The 21,880-nt window shown below is 34.7% G+C and overlaps 1 protein-coding gene and 1 pseudogene across 4 annotated transcripts in view; one reads left to right on the top strand and one right to left on the bottom strand.

Annotated features, from left to right (window-relative positions):
• Positions 1–21,880, top strand: part of ECT2 (epithelial cell transforming 2) — a 65,028-nt gene that overhangs the window by 35,064 nt on the left and 8,084 nt on the right. For all 4 annotated transcript variants that reach the window (XM_043594886.1, XM_043594888.1, XM_043594887.1 and 1 more), the window contains 5 exons: positions 1,130–1,211; positions 6,751–6,829; positions 6,993–7,112; positions 10,454–10,592; positions 11,898–12,052. In XM_043594886.1, coding sequence (XP_043450821.1) covers positions 1,130–1,211; positions 6,751–6,829; positions 6,993–7,112; positions 10,454–10,592; positions 11,898–12,052 — 575 coding nt within the window. The remainder of the gene's footprint in view (positions 1–1,129; positions 1,212–6,750; positions 6,830–6,992; positions 7,113–10,453; positions 10,593–11,897; positions 12,053–21,880) is intronic.
• On the bottom strand, positions 18,068–18,459 carry LOC122491725 (annotated as a pseudogene).

The following is a 21,880-nucleotide window of genomic DNA, read 5'->3' as shown; positions in this document are numbered from 1 at the left end:
TTAAACTATACATATCAATGGAAGGGAGTTTTACAAGAGTTAATTTTCATGAATAAATTTTGCCTGTAGCAAAAGAAAAGCATATGTATATGACTTTACATTTAGTTAAGGTAGTGAATATTTTCAGGAAATATTTTTTAAATTACGTATGAAAACTAAATTACTAACAGGAGTAAGTCTGTAATAAAGTATTTTGAGCCCTAAATCTTAAGTATAGTAGTAAGGGTAACAGATAAGGAGGCTAATTTTGTGACTGTTTAATCTAGTTTTCTCTTTAAAATATTTTGGGAACTGTATGAATTTTAGTTGTAATTTAAAAAGTAAATCATTTTTGTTTTCTTCCTAAGGCTATCTAATGTAGTTTAGAATTGTTAGTTTATAAGATGATTTCCCTAGTCTTTAAAAGCAATCCTGTTTTTTAGATTATAAGGAGAATACATGAACAAATAGTGTGACTTAACTTTACAAAGTAGTGTGATTTTTTTTTTTTTTTTTTGGATTATTTACTTACCTTCATTATTTTTTCATTAGGTACTTGTAGAAATCCATCAAATAGTTTCTAAGCCTTACTTGTATCATTCCAACTTCAAAGATTGGGTAGGAAAAAAAAAAAAAAGATCGGGTGGGTATGGTATTATGGAACCATCAGATGGAATATGGCATAGGGAACTTAACCTGGGTAAGAAGAGTCCAAGTATAAGCATCTCATGAACCTCTAAGATAAAACCTGTGCTCTCAAGGTTACTGAATATTCTCTGTGATAGAGCCATGGGCCCCAACATGAAATATACCATATATGATAACTTCTCAGCTAATTGAGGATCATGCGTTTTCATTCAAGCACTATGGAGAGAGCTTGAGGAACCTAGGTGTGAGCAGTGTAAGAAAATCTGTAATATTCTAAACATTTAGTCAATACAATACCATTCTAAACAGTTAGTGGAAACCTTAACAAACGTATAAGAGAGCTCTTAAGGGAACATTGTGTAAGACTTTTTTAAAAGTAAAGTTTAGATATTAGCTTTAAAAATGAACCTGCCTATATCAAAATGGACAGTATTCTAAAGTCTTTGATAAAAAACCACTGTATTTTTCTAATCACAGAAAAAAAACCATTTTATCGTAACAGATCTTAAGAAGCATACAGCCGAAGAAAATCCTGACAAAAGCACTCTAGAAAAAGCTATTGGATCACTAAAAGAAGTAATGACGTGAGTGCATTATTTCAATTTCTTATTGTTGCCTAGATTAAAATGGAATTTTTAAAAAAAAAATTTTTTTTTTTCAACGTTTATTTATTTTTGGGACAGAGAGAGACAGAGCATGAACGGGGGAGGGGCAGAGAGAGGGGGAGACACAGAATCCGAAACAGGCTCCAGGCTCTGAGTCACCATCAGCCCAGAGCCTGACGCGGGGCTTGAACTCACGGACCGCGAGATCATGACCTGGCTGAAGTCGGACGCTTAACCGACTGCGCCACCCAGGCGCCCCTAGATTAAAATGGAATTATAGAGCAATTAGAGTCATAAATGGAGAGAAGAATGTCAAAGCAAATTTTTATGTAGTGATATCTAAATTATTTTTCTTTTTTTTTTTTTAAATTTTTTTTTTTTTTTTTTTTAACATTTTATGTATTTTTGAGACAGAGAGAGACAGAGCATGAATGGGGGAGGGGCAGAGAGAGAGGGAGACACAGAATTGGAAGCAGGCTCCAGGCTCTGAGCCATCAGCCCAGAGCCCGACGCGGGGCTCAAACTCACGGACCGCGAGGTCGTGCCCTGAGCCGAAGTCAGCCGCCCAACCGACTGAGCCACCCAGGCGCCCCTCTAAATTATTTTTCTAATAGTGTAGTTACACATTAAAACGATGAGAGAGAAGTATTTTAAGAATACAGTCATTAATCAAAAACATTTAACAATGTTTTAGAAAGTAACAACAATTTAGAAATTTGGTAATGTTATAAATGCACTTTTAGACATTTTCTTCATATACCTCCAGTCATAGCTTGTTCTTGTCTTCATTTAAACTATCCAAATGTAACTCAGGAAGATGACTATGGTGAAATAAAAAGTAAACATTTATAATACTTCTTTCACTTTTACTTTTGACTTTTTATTTCTTATTTTGAATTTAATAGAATATAAATTGATGGTGTTTCTTGGAGATGTATTAAAAGTGTAAAACTCCATGGAATTAATTGACTTGGGTACTTGATTGTTAAACTTAGGGTAATTATTCTAGGTCTAACTTGGAGGCCTAGCTCTAATCAGAAATGATCTTTCTTGATTATTATCAGAAATGAATACTGTTGCTATTAATTGTTCTGTGTCATGGAGGGCAAGGGCACTTCAACTCTTTGGACTTTACGTTATCAACATGTTTAATAGATTTAGTTAAATGACTTCTGAGAGTCCCTGAGGTGCTTCTATATGTAACAGAGTTTCTTAAAATACTTGCTAAGGAGCTCTTACGGACTTTGCTAGTTCTAGAGAGAGGGCCCAGCAGTAGAATAATGCTCAAATTGGCGAATACCAGGTCTGTTGCTGCCAAAAGGGTTGCGCAATTTTTAAAATTATGTTTATATTTTACATGTTGATCAGCCAGTCTTCATGCTTCATGCTTTTGTTATTTTGATGTCAGGATAATAGTTTTTTCCCCACACTTCATGGTTTAACATACTCTGCACATAATTTACCTTGATCCTTTCAACAAATTCTATGAAGTGGGCAGTCAACACCTTCTGTTTTCACAAAAGAGAAAGCTGAAGGGGTTGGTATCTTAATAGTATTTGTTATTTATGTATAATATGTTTTGTAAACAAAGATTGTAAAGTAACCTAAATAGGGAATAGTCTTTTGACCTGTTGTGTCCCTTAGAATAGTATCAGTTGGCTGCTATAGGGATAATGAGCATACTGATAAGACAGGTGATTAAAGATTTACTTCTTTTTCAATATTACTTAAGTTTCTGAAACTTTAAGAATCATGTCTAATATATCCTTATTCTAATTTTTTTTTTTAATGTTTGTTTATTTTTGAGAGAGACAGAGACAGAAAGCGAGTGGGTTAGGAGCAGAGAGAGAGGGAGACACAGAATCCGAAGCAGGCTCCAGACTCTGAGCTGTCAGTACAGAGCCTGGGGCTCCAACTCACCAGCTGTGAGATCATGACCTGAGCTGAAGTTGGACGCTCAACCGACTGAGCCACCTAGGCACCCCTAATATATCCTTATCCTAAATGCCATGCTCTTAATAGGTTTTCAATAAATGTTGAATTATAGGAGCTGTTATTTTAAGGATGAATTGTGATGCTGACTTACAAACCTAATAGAGTTTGACCACATCTCCATCTCATTTCTTGAGATTTTTGAATATTTAGCCTAGGGAGTAAATGCGTATTGTGGTTGACTGAAACAACCATAATTTTTCAGGTAAAGGAAATAAAAAGATAGTGCCATTTAACTAGCCTTTGCCATTTAGGCAAACCAAAAAACCCTAAAATTAGATTCTTACAATATTAGTTACATATACTTAGCTTATATAGATTAATTTGTTATAGATATATGCTCTAGTAGCTTCAGTATGTGTATGTTTTGTTTTTAGAAACTATGTATGTTTCAGATGTAGTTTGTTAATTTTGGTATATATACACTCCCACAGAACCATCACTACCATCAGGATAAGGAACACTATCACCTCCAAAAGTGTACTCATGCCTTTTGGTAATAATCCCTTTTCCTGCCTCTCCCAGTACTTCCTATCCCAGGGCAACAACTATTCTTTTTATTTGTATAATTTTCATTTCCTAGGATTTTATCTAAATAGAATCAGACAGTATGTTGTGTTTTGTGAGTCTTTTTTCACTCAGCTGATTATTTTGAGATTCATCTTTACTGTTGCTTTTATCAGTAGTGCATCCCCTATTCTTGTTTGCTATTGTATGGTTGTACCACAACTGATTGATCCATTCATGTGTCGGACATTTTAATTGTTTTCCCAGCTCTGGTTCTTACCATTAAAGCTGCTATGAACATTTGTGAACTAGTCTTTGTATGAATATATGTTTTCCTTTCTCTTGGATAAATACCTAGTAGTAGGAATGGCTAGGTTGTATAGTAGGTAATATGTGTGACTTTTAAAAAAATTGTCAAACTGTTTCCAAAGTAGTTGTAATGTTTCACATTCCTACCAACAGTAAATGGTGAGTTTCAGTGTTTCCATGTCCTTACCAACTCTCGGATGATTAGTTATTTTAATTTGTGAAACTTTAATAGTTGTGTAGTAAAATCTAATTGTAGTTTTGACTTGTGTTTTCCCTAATGATAAATGATGAGCATTTTCTTACGTGCTTATTTGCCATCCATATCATCTTCTTTGGTGATATGCATGTCCAAATCCTTTGTCTGTTTTGTTTTGTTTTTGTTTTTGTTTTTTTTTAATTTGGATTGTTGTCTTATTGAGCTGTGAGAGTTCTTTGTTCTGGTTAAAAGTTTTTTGTCAGATATGTGATATGCAAATATTTTCTTGGAGTCTGTGGCTTGTTTTTTCTCTTAACAATTTCTTTCAAAAAACAGGAGTTCTAGATTTTTATGAAGTCCAACTTATCAATTATTTTTTATGGGTGGTACTTTTATCTAAAAAAATTTGATCTAACCCAAGGTCACAAAGATTTTTTTCTGTTTTCCTCAAGAAATTTTTTGTGTTTGGTTATTAGGTAAAAATTATCTAGGTCTATGATCCATTTTGGGTTAATTTTTGTATGAGGGTTAAATTTTGTATAAGGATCAATGTTTATTTCTGTATATGGAACTCTCTTCTAGTACTATTTGTTGAAAAGACCATCCTTTCTCCACTGAATTTCTTTTGCATCTTTACTGAAAATCAGCTGACCATAAATGTGAGGGCTTATTTCTGTCCTACTCTTAATTCTATTTCATTGATCCTAAATGACTATGATTATTCTAGTACTACACAGTCCTGATTACTGTGCTTTGTGTATTAAGTTTTAAAATGGGGAAATGTGAGTCTGTCAACTTTATTCTTCCTTTTCAAGATTGTTTTGACCATTCTGGGTCCCTTGAATTTGCACTTAAACTTGTATTCCTGGGGTAAAAATCTTACTTTATTATGGTGCATAATCTTTTTTAAATGTTGCTGGAGTTGGTTTGTTAGTATTTTGTTAAGGATTTTGGTGTCTGTATTCGTAAGGGATATTGGTCTACAATTTTCTAGTGATGTCTCCTGCTTTGGTATCAGGCTAATATTGGTTTTAAAAAATACATTGGAAAATGTATTCTTCTGGGTTTTTTGGAAGAACTTGGGAAGAACTTGTATTAAGTCTTTAGGTGTTTGGTAGAATTCATCAATGAAGTTACTTGGGCTTTAGAATCACTGCTTGAATTTATGGTTATAGACCTAATCAGACTTTTTATTTCTTCTTGAGTCCGTTTCTATAGTTTTCTTTGTAGGAATTTGTCCATTACATCTAAGCTATCTACTTTGTTGACATGCAATTGTCCATTGTATTCTCATAATCCTTTTTATTTCTATAAGGTTTGTAATGATGTTCCATCTTATAGTCGTAATTTTAGTAATTTGAGTCTTCTTTGTTTTCTTGGCCAGCCTAGCTAAAGGATTGTCAATATTGTCAGTCTTTTCAAAGAACCAGCTCATTCTGTTGATTTTGTTATTTTTTTTATTCTCTATTTCAGTAATTTCTACTGTATGATTTCTTTCTTTCTCTTGCTTTAGATTTACTTATTTTCCCTAGAGTCTTAAATCAGTAACCTAAACATGTTATTGATTTGAGATCTTTTTTTATTACATGCACTTATAGCTATAAATTTGTAGGTACTGCATTAGTTGTATCTCATCAGTTTTTTGGTTTTTTTTTTCCCCAAAGAATTTATAATTTCCCTATGATTTCTTCTTGACCCATTGGTTATTTAGGGGTATGCTGTTTATTAATTCCCACATATTTGTGAATTTCCAAAGTTTTCTTTTGTTATTTCTAGTTTTACTCCTTGTTGTGGGAGAAGATTCTTTGTATTGTTTCAATCCTCTCAGAATTTTTGAGGCCTATTTTATGGCCTACCCTGGAAAATGGTTCATACACACTTGAGAAGAATGTGTATTTTGCTGTTGTTGGGTAGAGTATTTATTTCTGCCATTTTACTTTCGGCCTATTTATGTCTTTGAATCTAAAGAATGTCTCTTATAGACAGCATATAGTTAGTTGGGCTTGCCTTATTTGTCTCTTGTCTCATAGGAATTGACTTCCTAGTACCTTAACAACACTTGATTCTTTATATTTTGATGGTTTTTAGTTGTTTCAGGAAGAAGGTGTATCCTTTCCTTCTTAATTTCATCTTACATGGAAGTAGTAGTCTTAGTTTTTGTTTTACTGAAATGATTAACATATGACTTGGGAATGAGCTACATAAAACCTTAACTAATAGAACTTCTGTTAACTTGAAGTTGTACAGGTTTAATGTATTTTAGGAAATACATAGTATAGTAAAAAAGGAATATTGAAAGAAGTTAGTAAAACATAATTTTCTGGAGGATTCTTTAGAATTTTTTTTAATATGGTAGGATACTTTTGGGAGGTGTTTTAACTGATTCAGTTGTCAAAATTAAGATAGACTTGCATGGAAGATCTTTTTTTGTGACGAGATATCTTTGAATGCAGTTTTCATATTTTAATTTTTTTTTTAAGTTGAAGTTCTAAACTAAATTTATTAATTTTTCAGCCATATTAATGAGGATAAGAGAAAAACAGAAGCTCAAAAGCAAATATTTGATGTTGTTTATGAAGTAGATGGATGCCCAGTAAGTATTCATTTTTGATGATTGTTAGTTTATTTTCTTTTTTGTTACTGAGAGTTTATAGTTTTACTATAAACAGAATATCGGTATCTTTTTCTTTTAAATTATAACTTTAAAAAGATTACTACCAAGTGATCTCTTTTACTAATATTTTCAATCTATACAGGCGAATCTTTTGTCTTCTCACCGAAGCTTAGTCCAACGAGTTGAAACAATTTCTCTAGGTGAACACCCCTGTGACAGAGGAGAGCAAGTAACTCTCTTTCTCTTCAATGACTGCCTGGAGGTAAATTTGTACTTAATATAGTATAACACTGCTGATCTGTGTGACTTGCCTGAATGTTTAAAGCCAAGCTTTGATTGAAGTATAATGTAGAAGTTAAAGTTAACAAAACACATTTTTTTAAATTGAGCCCAATTGTTGGTTCAGTAGTATTAATAGAATACTTTTAGGAGAAGGCCTAATACTAAGAAGTATGATGAATTTTCATGACTTAAAATCCAAGTCAAAATGAAAATTTAATTTATTTCCATGCTAATAAATGTTTAGATCAAGGATTTAGGAACTTACTGGCTCTATTAAGTATGTTTATTCAAGATCTACAAAATAATTTGAAATTGAAGTAGCTTTTTCAATCAAAGAAGGAGCCAATATTTTGTTGAAGAGTAGAATAACTTGATTATTGAATATTAAGAATCATGATCCCCTGATGATCCCTTAAGACAACAGATTTTAGGGTAAATGAGTGGTTAGCATATCAGATGGGCTGCACTGATTATAATTCTAAAATTCTCATCTATTAAAGCTTTTATTTAAAGTCTGTACCTCTTCCTTTTATCCTTTTCTACTATACTTCTCTTGAAGTGCTGCCCTCTTATATACATTATTATTTGGTATAAAATACAGGGAATCTTAGAGAGCCAACCATGTACAGTTATAGGCCTAATAAAATCTCATCAAAAATTGCTTGTGTTAAATGCAGTGTTTTGTTGTAGTGAGGTTAATGAAAAACTATTTTTATTTGATCAGTAATGTCACAAAATACAAAAGACAGTGAAAATACTATACATAATTGACCATACCCTAACTGAAAAAGTCATGAGGCAGATAATTCTGAACTACTTGTTTTCTCCATAAGGAGAACTTCAGCCTGCTTTGTTTTGGAGAACAGGGGTAGGGGAAGTCAGTTTCCAATGGGGTTTTACTTTACATAGTTGCTCAGTACTTCTATTTGTTTGCTTTTGCTTCTCTTCCTATTAAAGTGCCCAGGTCAGCTGGCACCTTTCATCTAATAGGTTAGGTTGCTAATCCATTCTGGGTTTTATCCCCTGAGTCCTGAGAGAGTTGTGGCTTTAAATTTTTGATCATACATCTTCTTCAGATTCCATGAAGTTTTTTATAACTGGCTCATTGACTTACCTGCCACTTTAATTCCTGTCATTGCTTACTTCCCATAGCTTTTGAGTACATTATGTGATACCCTGGTTCCTCATTTCCTTTACCTTCTTAAATCCACTGACTTTTGTTCTAGTTTCTCTTAAGCCTCCCTAACTCAGAATCATATTAACTGAAACAGCTTTATGTCTATTATTAAATTTGGACTTCAAGACTTATAATCCTAAACTTTTATTCTTTAGCTTATTAAAAAAAAAATCTTAGCAAATCTGGAATGAAGAAAATGATAAAACTTAGAAACATTTAAAATGGATAAAATCTATACTGACTTCTCTTAAATAGGACAGAGGATATTTTACTGAATCTAAATTGAGGATTTATATATTTTCCTTTTTATATTTTACATCTGTTTGAGTTTTTACCTTGATGTGCTAACATTTGTGTCATCGATATTGGCACTTGTCATTGTTTCTCCTTTTTAAAAACGAACTTTAAAATTATTTGCTTAGTTGGGAATGCAAGCTGGTGCAGCCACATTGGAAAACAGTATGGAGGTTCCTTAAAAAAGTAAAAATAGAACCACCCTACGACCCAGCAATTGCACTACTAGGCATTTATCCACGGGATACAGGTGTGCTGTTTCGAAGGGACACATGCACCCCTATGTTTATAGCAGCACTATCAACAATAGCCAAAGTATGGAAAGAGCCCAAATGTCCATCGATGGATGAATGGATAAAGAAGATGTGGTATATATATACAATGGAGTATTATTCGGCAATCAAAAAGAATGAAATCTTGCCATTTGCAACTACGTGGATAGAACTGGAGGGTATTATGCTAAGTGAAGTTAGAGAAAGACAAAAATCATATGACTTCACTCATGAGGACGTTAAGAGACAAAAGTCTCTTAAGGGAAGGGAAACAAAAATAATATAAAAACAGGGAGGGGACAAAACAGAAGAGACTCATAAATATGGAGAACAAACTGAGGGTTACTGGAGGGGTTGTGGGAGGGGCGATGGGCTAAATGGGTAAGGGGCATTATTAAGGAATCTACTCCTGAAATCATTGTTTCATTATATGCTAACTAATTTAGTTGTAAATTTTAAAAAATAAAAAATAAAAATTATTTGCTTAGCTTAGCCAAATTGATTTAAAACTATATTCAAATTTATAGTAGAAACTATTTCATCTTTATTGCCTATTTTTACTATATTAATGTAAATTAAAATTTATTATTTGATATGTAACATATATTTGAGTTGTATTTCTGCTTCAATGTGAATATGATATTGACTGCCTTTTGATCTTTTCCAATAGCCAACCCAGGGTAGTGCATTTTTAGCCATATTGAATTCATGATGGTGACCAATCTCAATTCATCAAGTAACTTAACCTAAATCATTTTGTGTTAATGTCTTTCAGTTGATGATTATAACCTCAAAAGAGACTTTCTTTTAAAAAGGCAAAATAATACATTAGGCTTTCATGGAAATGAAAATAATAAATTTAAAGACCTTATAAAATTCACAGAATTCAGTACATCATGAATTACAAGGCCCTTTCTGATTTTGCTCCTGTCTTCTCTAGTTACTTTACCTATCTCCTCCTTTTGTAGGAGTTCCCAGCTTAGGTAAAGTTATATCTTAACACTGTACCTTGAGTTTATAATTTGTATCATTTGTTTAGTGTATTATTTAGTTACTTCTTTACCCTGCCTCTTTCTCAATGATACCTAACTATCATGAGCGCCAGAGCCATCTCTATATTATTTACTCTTTTGTCCTCAGTGCCTTGTACAGGATTTGAGATAATTGTGAATTCTCCTCTTCAACTAAAATCAATTTTTTGAACCCACGACTGAGATCCCAGAGCAGCTATTCCCTTTCCTGAACTCAGGGCCTTCTATTGAAGATTCCTGTATCCTATAATGTTATTCCTTCTCAAAATGCTTCTAAGTTCTTTCACACCTCGTGGACCTTTTGCTTAGATCCTGTCCCTTGGTCTGTTTTCCTGACTTTTTAAGCTCTTCTTATATATGCATGAACATTTCTGCTATACAATTACATGTATGAATTTGTTACATGGTAACTCTGCTTCTTATTGCATAGTAATTCTGGGATGATTAATAGTCAAGTGAATTGCATGTAGATTTATGTCATTAGTGTCATTTTTAAGTATTTAGTCTTTAATAGTTTTCATTCATATTATTTTTTTTCTGTAATCAGATAGCAAGAAAACGGCATAAGGTTATTGGCACTTTTAGGAGTCCTCATGGCCATACCCGACCCCCAGCTTCTCTTAAGCATATTCATCTCATGCCTCTTTCTCAAATTAAGAAAGTGCTGGACATAAGAGAAACAGAAGGTATGCTCATTGGATAAATGTTGGTTAACTGAAAATAGTTCATAATCATTGTAGGTTTGATTCACTCCCTTAGGTTTTTTTTTTTTTTTCTTTCTTAAAACTGGTAAATTATCTTTAAATACAGTTGGTTAGTATTGGTAAAGTAATTTTTCTTATACTTCTATCCAAAGTCTTCTCTAGAACCTACTTGATGTTTTATTTTTCTCAAATGAAAATGCTATCTCATCCTGTGGGGTGTCTTCATCCCTTAAGGGACAAAGAGCTTTTAAATGGTTTCATGTCAAGATAGTGTCCTAACCTAGCTTTTTCCCACATCGAAACTTATTTCGTTCCTTTAGAATCCAAAGGAAATCACCAGTCTATTACCTGTGCTCTGCATCCTATTGCTTTCTTGTTGGCAATGGCTGCATTGCTAGAAATATGTTTAGAATATGACCAGGAGAGATGTGTGTGAATAAATGTACCCAAAGTAACTATGGTAGACTCAACATGGGTCAAACGTGTGTTAAGGAGAGCTTTTACTCAACTGTGGTAGTGTTAGGGAGGGTTCTCTGAAGGCCTGAAATTATCAAAAACAGTATCAACTGTTTGTTTAATTGGCATTTAGTAATGTGTGTGCATGGCCATATTTTAGATGTTAGGACCTTTTTTTTTTTTTTTTTTACAAGTAAGCTGTTTCCATTACTGATCTCATCCTCTAATGATGGAAGGATTTGAGTTTATGAGAAACAATCACAGAAAACATGAATAACAACTTATTTTGTGTCTTTATTTGGTTGTCAGATTCTGGTGTATTAAGTGTTACAATAGTGCATTTATTTAAATCCTCTCCATGTTTTTGGATTTGAATTATGGATTATTATTTAAAATAGGTTCTGTTTTAGTATTTTGGTCCAAAACCATTTTGTAAAAGTTTTAATATTTGGACATTTGATTTCTTTGAACTTGATTTAAGTTATCAAATTAGTCTTATAATGCCATTTTAATTTAAAACTTAAATTCTGGAATTCTAAGAAATGATCTAATTCAAAAAAACTTTCTCAGAAAATGTTAAATTTCATAGAAAATACTGCTTAATGTCAATAAATCATCATTGTTGGTCTCTCACATGGTACTTACTGTTATAATTCTTGCCAGTTTCAGTGTAATATCATGTTCCTTGTGTACTTAAAAATATAGAGGATGGAAAGGGTGGGGAAGAGATCATTTCATTGGAGTTTTGTTACTCTGAGGGAACTAAACTTGCATAAATCTTCATTTTGCAAGGAGTAACACTTAATGTCTATGATTATTCTGGAACCCTAGATTGCCATAATGCTTTTGCCTTGCTTGTGAGGCCACCAACAGAGCGGGCAAATGTGCTGCTCAGTTTCCAGATGACATCAGAGGAACTTCCAAAAGAGAACTGGCTAAAGATGCTATGTCGACATGTAGCCAATACCATTTGTAAAGCAGATGCTGTAAGTTCTTAAACCACTATTATAATGAAAGTTTTAACTTCATTACAATGCATTCAGACTAACCCTACATTTCTAATGACTTGGTAATTATGAAATTATGAATGTAGGAAAGTTCTAACTTTATGTGTGTTGAGGAAAACCAGCTTAATAAATTGTTTTTGGAAAGATTTTTAAAAGTATAGGCACATGAGGGGCACCTGGGTGACTCATTTGGTTAAGCATTTGATTTTGGCTCAGGTCACGATCTTGGGGTTCGTGAGCTCGAGCCCTGCATCAGGCTCTGTGCTGACAGCTCAGAGCCTGGAGCCTGCTTCAGATTCTGTGTCCCCCTCTGCCCACCCCCCCCCCCCACTCGTGCTCTCTCTCTCTCCCTCTCTCTCTGTCTCTCTCAAAAATAAATAAATATTAAAAAAAATTTTTTTAAGTATAGACACATGAGACCATTTTGAATGCCTAGTTTACTGAAAGGCTAATAGCTCCTGTGCCTCTGATTTAGTGGGGCTTTGGGGACTTGTTCTGATGTACCCTGTGATTTTCATTAGTGTTCTTTGACCTGGCTATTTGTAAAATAGAGGGTATTTTGTTCCATTGTTCTTTTACCTTTGTTGAAAGCAGTAGGTAAGTTGTAACAAGTTGTTTTTCTGTTAGGCAAGTTGCCAATCCAGTTTTCTCAGTCCATCCTCTGAAAATCAAATACTCTTATGAATATATAATTATCTTATACAGATTAAATGCAGCTACATGAGAAAATCAAATTATTGAAGTTAAATGACTCACAGAAATCAGGTAGTCTATAGTATATCTTGGATGAAATCTAGGTCCCTTTACAAATAACTTGATTTCTTCATTATATGTGGGAGAGACATGTGATAGACAGGTATAGACCTTTTCATCTTTGGACAAATGACATAGATAGAGAAGAATGTAATGATAAGCAATCCTTTATATTACCCTAGTACTATAACAGATTGCCTTGGACATTTCCTGTTGGAAATAAATGTTTATTTTATCATAGCTAAGTCTGACGTTGAAGGCTGTTGAGGTATACTTTAGTGATTTATAGAATAGGTAGTGTTTGATTAAAGCCTCTTGCCTAGGTGTTGAACAATTAACAGACATTTTGAATTATTATTTTTTTAAGCAGAAGATTTCAATTTCTCTTTTTCAACAAGTGACATGACAGGGAAAACCAAGGAATAAAACCCTGAAATTGACAAATTTATCCTAATTATTATAGAATGCTTCAATCCAGCATGATTTTTTTTTTTTAATTTCTATGTGCTAACAATATGTTGTTATAAAGGATTGTTCTACAAAAAGTTTCATGGAAGGAAATACAGCTAGTGCTGACTAGAAAAATAATGGAGACGGCTTTTGTTATAAAGCTTACAAAAGTGCTCATTGTTAAGAGGGATTTTTTTTTTTCATAGTTCTAGGTATCCATATAAAAAATGGATCCTTGCAGTATAGTGACTGCTTATTGCAGAAATTAATCCTACATTTATCACAATGTCAGACTAGATTGCTTATGAAGTCCTTTCCAAATGTATAACCATAATACTTAAATGTAAATAGTTAACGGAAAAATTTCCTTAAAATACAATCTATTGAATTACTAGCCACAAGATAGCTAATAATTCTAGAACTGATGTATAAAACAGCTAATGAAAAAAATTTCATATAAGCTAGCCACAAGATGGCAGCAAACGTTTAGCAATGTCCTGATTAAACAGTAATGGTGAGAGTGGGCATACCTGTCTTGTTCCTGAACATAGAGGAAAAGCTCTCCAATTTTCTCTGTTGAGGATGGTATTAGTTGTGGGTCTTTCATATATGGCCTTTATAATATGGAGGTATGTTGCATCTATCCCTGCTTTGTTAAGGGTTTTTATCAAGAATGGATGCTGTATTTTGTCAAATGCTTTTTCTGCATCTATTGAAAGGATAATATTTCTTATCCTTTCTTTTATTGATGTGGTATATCACGTTGATTGATTTGAGAATACTGAACCAGTCCTGAAGCTCAGAGTAAATCCCACTTAATTGTGGTGAATAACTCTTTTAACATACTGTTGAATTTGATTTGCTAGTATCTTGTTGAGAATTTTTGTATCCATGTTCACAGGGATATTGGCCTGTAATTCTCCTTTTTGGTTTTGGAATCAAGGTAATGCTGGCCTTGTATAAAGAGTTCGGAAGTTTTCCTTCCACTTCTATTTTTTGGAATAGTTTGAGAAGCCTAGGTATTAACTCTTCTTTAAATGTCTGGGTAGAATTCCCCTGGGAAGCCATCTGGCCCTGGACTTTGGTTTGTTGGGAGATTTTTGATTACTGACTCAATTTCTTTGATGGTTATGGGTCTGTTCAAATTTTCTATCTCTTCCTCTTTCAGTTTTAGTAGTTTGTGGGTTTCTAGGAATTTGTCCATTTCTTCCAGATTGCCCAGTTTGTTGGCATATAATTTTCCACAGTATTCTCTTATAATTGTATTCCTGTGGTGTTAGTTGTGATCACTCCTCTTTCATTCATGATTTTATTTAGTTTGGTCCTTTCTCTTTTCTTTTTGTTAAGTCTGGCTAGGAGTTTATCAGTTTTATTAATTCTTTCAAAGAATCAGCCCTTAGTTTCATTGATCTCTACTAGGTTGTTTCTATATCATTTATTCCTGCTCTAATCTTTATTATTTCCTTTCTCTGCTGGCTTTAGACCTTCTTTGCTGTTGCTTTTCTAGCTCCGTTAGGTGTAAGGTTAGGTTGTGTATTTGAGACTTTTCTTGTTTCTTGAGGTAGGCCTGTATTGTATATACTTCCCTCATAGGACTGCCTTTGCTACATCCCAAAGGTTTTGGACTGTCGTGTTTTCATTTTTATTTGCTTCCATGTACTTTTTTATTTCTTCTTTAATTTCCTGGTTAACCCATTCATTCTTTAGTAGGATGTTCTTTAACCCCTATATTTGAGGGCTTTCCAAATTTTTCTTGTGGTTGACTTCAAGTTTCATAGCACTGTGATCTGAAAATACGCATAGTATGATCTCAGTCTTTTTGTACTTGTTGAGGGCTGATTTGTGACCTTGTATGTGATCTATTCTAGAGAATGCCCCATGTGTACTCAAAAAGAATATGTATTCCATTGCTTTAGGATGAAATAGCCTAAATGTATCTGTTAAGTCCATTTTGTCCAGTGTGTCATTCCAAGCCAGTGTTTCCTTGTTGATTTTCTGCTTAGATGTTCTGTCCATTGTTGTAACTGGGGTTTTAAAGTCCCATACTATTATTGTATTATTTCCAAAGAATTTCTTTGTTATTAATTGATTTATATATTTAGGTGCTTCCAAGTGGGGGCATAAATATTTACAATCGTTAGGTCTTCTTGATGGATAGACCCCTTAATTATGATGTAATGCCTTTCCTCATCTCTTGTTACAGTCTTTGGTTTAAATTTTAGTTTGATATAAGTATGGCTGCTCTGGCTTTCTTTTGACCTCCATTACTATGATACATGGTTCTCCATCCCTTCACTTTGAATCTGCATGTGTCTTTGGGTCTAAAATGAGTCTCTTGTAGGCAGCATATAGATTTTTTTTTTTAATCCATTCTGATACCATATGTCTTTTAATTGGAGCATTTAGTCCATTAACATTAGGAGTGATTATTGACAGATATGAATTTAGTGCCTTTGTGTTACCATAAAATTGGTGTTTTTTGTGATGTTCTCTGTTCCTTTCTAGTCTTTGTTGCTTTTAGTTCTTTTTTCCCCAAAGAATCCCTTTTGATATTTCCTGCAGGGCTGGTTTAGTGGTCACAAACTCCTTTATTTTGGGGGGGGGGGGCTCTTTATCTCTTTATTCTGAATAATAGCCTTGCTGTCTGAAGTAATCTTGGCTGCATATTTTTCCCATTTAGGACATTGAATATATCTTGCCACTCCCTCTGGCCTTCCCAATTTCTGTGACAGATATGCTGCAAACCTGATCTGTCTTCCCTTGTAGGTTAAGGATGTTTTTTCCATGTATAAACTAAAAAAAAAATAAATTAAAAAAAAATTGCCTTTTCCATATCCCAAGGCCCAGGGTGCGGGGGGAAGGCGCAGAAAATAAACAAGAAAAAAAACAAAGGAGGCTATATCCTTTTTCCCCTAGAGCTGAAGCTTTGTAGCACTCTATGATCTGCGGACTTGGTGTGTGGGAGGGGTTTGTGCCAGTCTTCTGGGGGTGGGGCCTGCTGTGCTGACTCTCAAGTGGCTTGCCCTAGTGGTGTAAGCCGCCCTGGCCTCCACTTGGTGGCACTGATTTGCTCACTGAAGTCTGTCAGTCCTGATAGGCTGGGTGAAAATGGAGTTGTCCTGCTCTCATCCCCAGAGCATGGAGCTCAAGCCTGCCACTCTTCATGAAGCCCTCACAGAACAATCTCCTGTCTCGTGTCCCGGTTTCCACCAGATCCCCACCTTCACCCTGCCTGCCTTTGAGCTGTCCACCTGCCAGGCAGCACAGCATGTCTGTATTTTATCTCAGGTACATAGGTAGGTTTCAGAGCTCCAAATTTTGGAGACCCATGCTGATCATTTGGGGAGGGTTTCACTGCGCTGTGGCTAGGTCCAGCTTGTTCCAGAAATCGGTTGCACCACTGCACAGCAGTTTGGAGTTTATGATAAAGTACAGCTGAAAGCTGGTACCAAGGCTTGCTGCCCTCAGTTAGCATTCTTGTTTCAGTGTTAGTGAACAGGTCAGCTCAGTGGCACCTCCTGGGTCTTTTGTTCCCAGAGAGGCCATGCCACCTTTCCCAAATGCACTCCAGGCAGGGGAACTGCTTCTCCCTGCGCTACTCGGAATCCTCAGAGCACGTTGCCCACTCCCAGGTCTCTGACCTCATTTCCTACTGGAACATGGCTAAATTTGCCAGGTGCAACACTGGCGATGGTGCAGACATCCAAAACTTCAGGCTCTATGTTCTACTGTTATGAAAACTAGGGGTATTCAACCCCTCTCCTTTTCCCAGTCATTGGTTTTGGGGAAGAGTGTTTCTTGTGAAATTCCCTATGTGCACTTTCACTCTTCTTTCTCTTTCTTTTTCTCTTGCTCTTCTCTCTGTGATCAGGCCTCCTCCCCATTGCAGTTCCCACAACTCTTCTCTCTCCACCCAGTTCAACTCTCTACAGCCCTTACCTTTCTTAATGTGGCATTTTTATTCTCCTCCAGTTGTACATTTTTACTCTTTGCCCTCAGATTGATTTCTTGGGTGTTCGCAATGATCTGATGTTTATTTAGCTGTTTTTGAGGGACGAGACAAGACTAGTGTCTCCCTAATTCTTGCCATCTTAATCGAAAGCCTCCATTACTACTTTCTAATCTTGAACTTCGCAGATTTGTTTCCAGAACTAGTTTTAGGTACATGTGGATTTGGGGCTCATTATTATGTTGAGTAAATCATGAAATGTTTTTAGAATTATGTTAGTATGTTATTAAAAATTAGTTTTTGTTATGGTATAATTTTATTTTGGAGATTTAGAAGAATAAGGTTTTTTGGGGGAGGGGTTTCTTACTTTTACTGATAATTATTTTTTTAAAAAATCTGGTAATGGTGATGCAATATTTCATTTATTCTGTTAATAACTAATACTTGAGAACATTTATAATATTAATGGAAATTAATCTAAGAGAAGTTCAACTTGTTTCTTACATTTTAACATTGGGTATTAATAGAATCAAAATAATTATGGTCAAAATTAATACATCAAAAACATAATACCTGCTTGGTGTTGGTCTACATACAATTAACTTTTTTGGCATAAAGTTCTTTGGCTGCAAGAAAGAACATTTGGTTTACTTTACTAATAGGAATATTTTTCTTTTTTTTTTTTTTTTAAATGTTTATTTTGAGAGTGAGAGAGAGAGTAAGCAGGGGATGAGCAGAGAGAGAGGGAGACAGAGAATCGTAGGTAGGCTCCACACTCTGTCAGCATAGAGCCAATTACAGGGCTTGAACTCACAAACCATGAGATGATGACCTGAGCCAAAACCAAGAGTTGGAAGCTTAACTGACTGAGCCACCTAGGTGCGCCATGGAATATATCTTAATGCTGGGATAGCCTTTTCTTGGTATTTCTTCTGCCCTTGGTTTTTAGCATAGTTATCTGTGATTGTATGAATGGAGTTGAGCGGAAAGGTACTTCTCATGTTTATTCCAAGTAAGTGTACATAACCAATTACTATAGGAATAAAGAGGTAGATGGGCAGTGCAACTGCACAATATTTTTGAGGCCAGTAGGTTAGTAAGTCTAAGGAGTTTAGCCAAGATTCGGGAATAAAATCCCATATAATATATAGTATGAAGCCAAATTGGGAGCTTAAAAAAGAACAAAGCCACAGATCGCTTTTTCTGGCAATAGCGATGGTGAATTTTCCACCATTTTCCCTGTGCCTTTAACCACTCTCAGTGCCCAGTCCCCTGTGCAAGCGCTGGTCTGCAAGGCTCAGGGGGGCAAGAAAGGAAAAACTGAGGGAAAGACCAGGTTGCAACAGCACCCCTAGAGTAAAAATTTTTAATATTTGGAAGAGAGAATGGGGACTATTAATAAGAAAAGCAGAGTAATAGGAAAAAAAACTTGGGAATATTGAAAACAAGTTTCCCCTATTTAGAGTTTTTGTCTGTGATTTGCCCTATTTACCTTCCTCTATGGAGAGAGAACTAAAAGAAGTACTTCATCTTTACATCTTAGTAAACAGCTATATTGTCTTCTCAGCCACCAGAACTACATAGATGTTTACCCTTTCAGCCATTCTGAACCCAGAGCCTTCTAGAAATGTGAAAGACCTCATATCTACCCTCATCAAATCAGAAGTAATTGAATATGAAATATGAAGCCATCTGCTCTCTTCAGTTCATATGGGGTTATTATATACTCAATAACAGTTCAGATAGCAACAGGAAAGACCGAGAGTCTCTTTTCTTTGTTAGCAACTGCTTAGGGATTTAAATTTCAGGGGCTTTTATTATTAAAAAAGCATTTCATCAAAATTAAACACACTTGGAGTTGAGTTTCTTTATATATACATTATACATTATGCATCTAAAAATTTTATTCAATGAGTAAATTAAAGTTTACCAGTATTTAGTTTTATATTCATATTATGAGTTTTACTAACTTAAATTGAACAGTAATATTTGCACACAACGAAACATTAAACAGAGGAAAGTGTGCTGCAGTAAAACATATGCACCTGTCCCGCTATTTTCAGCAGTGCCACTTTTGATGCTTTCATCCCTCTTTCCAGAAAGACAAGTGTAGACACATGCATTTCTTGTTAAATGTATTCCTAGGTAATTTTCTCTTTGTAATTCTATTCATAAATGAGATATTTTAGCTAAGTTGTTTTCTAGTTTTATATGCAGGTTAATCTTTGATATGTATGTTAGTTTTGTAACCACTTTTATTAAATTAATTCTCTTACTGTTTCTAATTGTGTCCCACCTAATTCCATTGTATTTTTCAGCATTTAATTTTTAAAAAAATGTCATAGGCTGACCAATTTAGCATGAGCATTGATGAATTACTTTGTGTTTTGAAATCAAAACATCATGAAGGAAAATATATTTGTGTCAAAACATCCTTTTTCTGAATTTGTCTCTGTATCTAGGACATAAAAGGCTTCTATCAAATAGCTTTTAATATACATTTGTTGATTGAATGAAAACCAATTTGAAATGAAACTAAAATTGAAAATGAAATGAGAACAAAATCAAGTTTATAAAACTAAAGTGACAGCTGTGCTTAGTTTATGGTGTAATATGTACAGCAGTGTAGGAAATGTGATCCCTCTACTATAAGATGTAGGAAATCTTAATAATGCAGAGCCTTGCAGATGTATGTGAATGAGGATGGGGGAGACTCGGGGATAGGCAGAGCTTGAATCACAGTCCCAACTGCTTTGTTTCCCATGGGTTGTCAAGATATTTTACTATTCAGAGTTATTTTGCAAATGATTATCTAGATAATTAACAGGAACCAATTGAAAAGTATTAGAACTTGTAACAGTTTAGTTTAAGTAACCAAATAAAAAATAAATACACACATATCAATAGTTTTCTCTATGCTGGCAGTAACCTACTAGAAAGTGTGGGAAATGGAGACCCCACTTCCCAGTAAAGCTTGGTGTGTAGATTTAGGAAATTTTAGTATAAATCTAGGAATAGCCTTAAAAGAAATGAATGAAACCTATGTTAAGAAAACGATATACTTTACAGAGAAATCCATTATGTTCTTGAAAGAGAATGCTGGCTGGCATAAAGATGTCAATTCATTATAGTTTTTATAAAATCCTACAGGAAATTTCTGGATTTTGACAGAATGATTCCAAAGATAATTTTTAAAGAAAAAGCAACAACAAGAAAAGTAGAGAACAGGGGTGCCTGGGTGGCTCAGTTGGTTAAGCATCTAACTTCTGCTCAGGTCAAGATCTCACTGTTTGTGAGTTTGAGTCCTGAATTGGTGAGCTCAAGCCCTGCTTTGGGTGAGACCGGCCCCTCCCTCCCTCCCTCCCTCCCTCCCTCCCTCTCCCTCCCTCCCTCCCTCCCCCCTCCCCCTCCCCCCTCCCTCCCCCTCCCCCTCCCCCTCCCCCTCTCCTTCTCTTCTCTCTCCTCTCTCTCTCTCTCTCTCTCTCCCTCCCTCCCCCCTCCCCCCACCCAGGCCCTTGCTCACTTGTGCCCCGCGCTCGCTCGCTCTCTCTCTCTCTCTCTCTCTCTCTCTCAAAAAAAAAAAAAAACACATTGCTTCTCTGATGAGATATTACATTATATTTTTTAAGTTACAATGATGCGAACACAACTGCACTATTAAAGGTGGATCAATGGAAAGGATACATGTCCCTGAAATAAGAGTTTATTGTATGATAAATGTAGTACTTTAACAACTTAATAAGATTGTTAACCTATGTTGATAAGATAGTTGGTTAAATACTTAGGGAAAATTAGATGTATATCCTAACCTTATATCTACATAAGTTTATAGGTAGATTCAAGAGTTGAAAGTGAAACCATCTCAAAAACCTGTAAGAAAATGGAGATGTAGGTGGTGAATGTAGAATCTGGTTATTTGTTTTTTTGATGTTGAGTTTTGGGCATTTGCTATATATTTTGGATACTAATCCCTTCTCAGATATATCAGATATATGATTTACATTTTCTCCCATTTTGTGGGTTGCTGTCTCCTATATTGAATGGTGTCTTCTGCATATTTACTAGTTTTTATGAAATCCAATTTTCTGGCTTTTGTTGTTGTTGTTACCTCTGCCTGTGGTGTTGTGTTCAAGATATTGCTGCTAAATCCAGTGCCTTGAAAATTTTGACCTCTGTGTTCCTTGTCTTCAAAGGTTTTGTAGTTTTAGTTCTTATATTTAGATCTTTGATCCATTACAAGTTAATTTTTGTATATGGAGTAAGATAAGGATCCAGCTTCATTCTTTGGCTTGTGGATATTTAGTTTTCCCAGTACCATTTATTGAAAAGACTGTCCTTCTCCTGTTATAGTCTTGATGCCCTTGTCAAATCATTTGACCATATTATATGAGGGTTCATTTCTGGGCTCTCTAGTCTGTTTCATTCCATTCTATTATGTTTCTTAGGACAGTACCATATTATTTTGATTACAGTAGTAGGTTTTTAAACCAAGAAATTTAAGACTTCAAACTTTGTACTTTTCCCCCCCAATATTGTTTTGGCTATTTGGGGTCCCTTGTGATTCTGTATGAATTTTGGAATGAACTTTTTTTTTTTGCAAAAATATTGGGATTTTTGTAGGAATTTCATTGAAGCTGTAGATTGCTTTAGGTAGT

The sequence above is a fragment of the Prionailurus bengalensis genome, chromosome C2 (genome assembly GCF_016509475.1).
Source record: "Prionailurus bengalensis isolate Pbe53 chromosome C2, Fcat_Pben_1.1_paternal_pri, whole genome shotgun sequence".
Classification (NCBI taxonomy): domain Eukaryota; kingdom Metazoa; phylum Chordata; class Mammalia; order Carnivora; family Felidae; genus Prionailurus; species Prionailurus bengalensis.
This window is presented reverse-complemented; position numbering and strand designations above follow the sequence as displayed.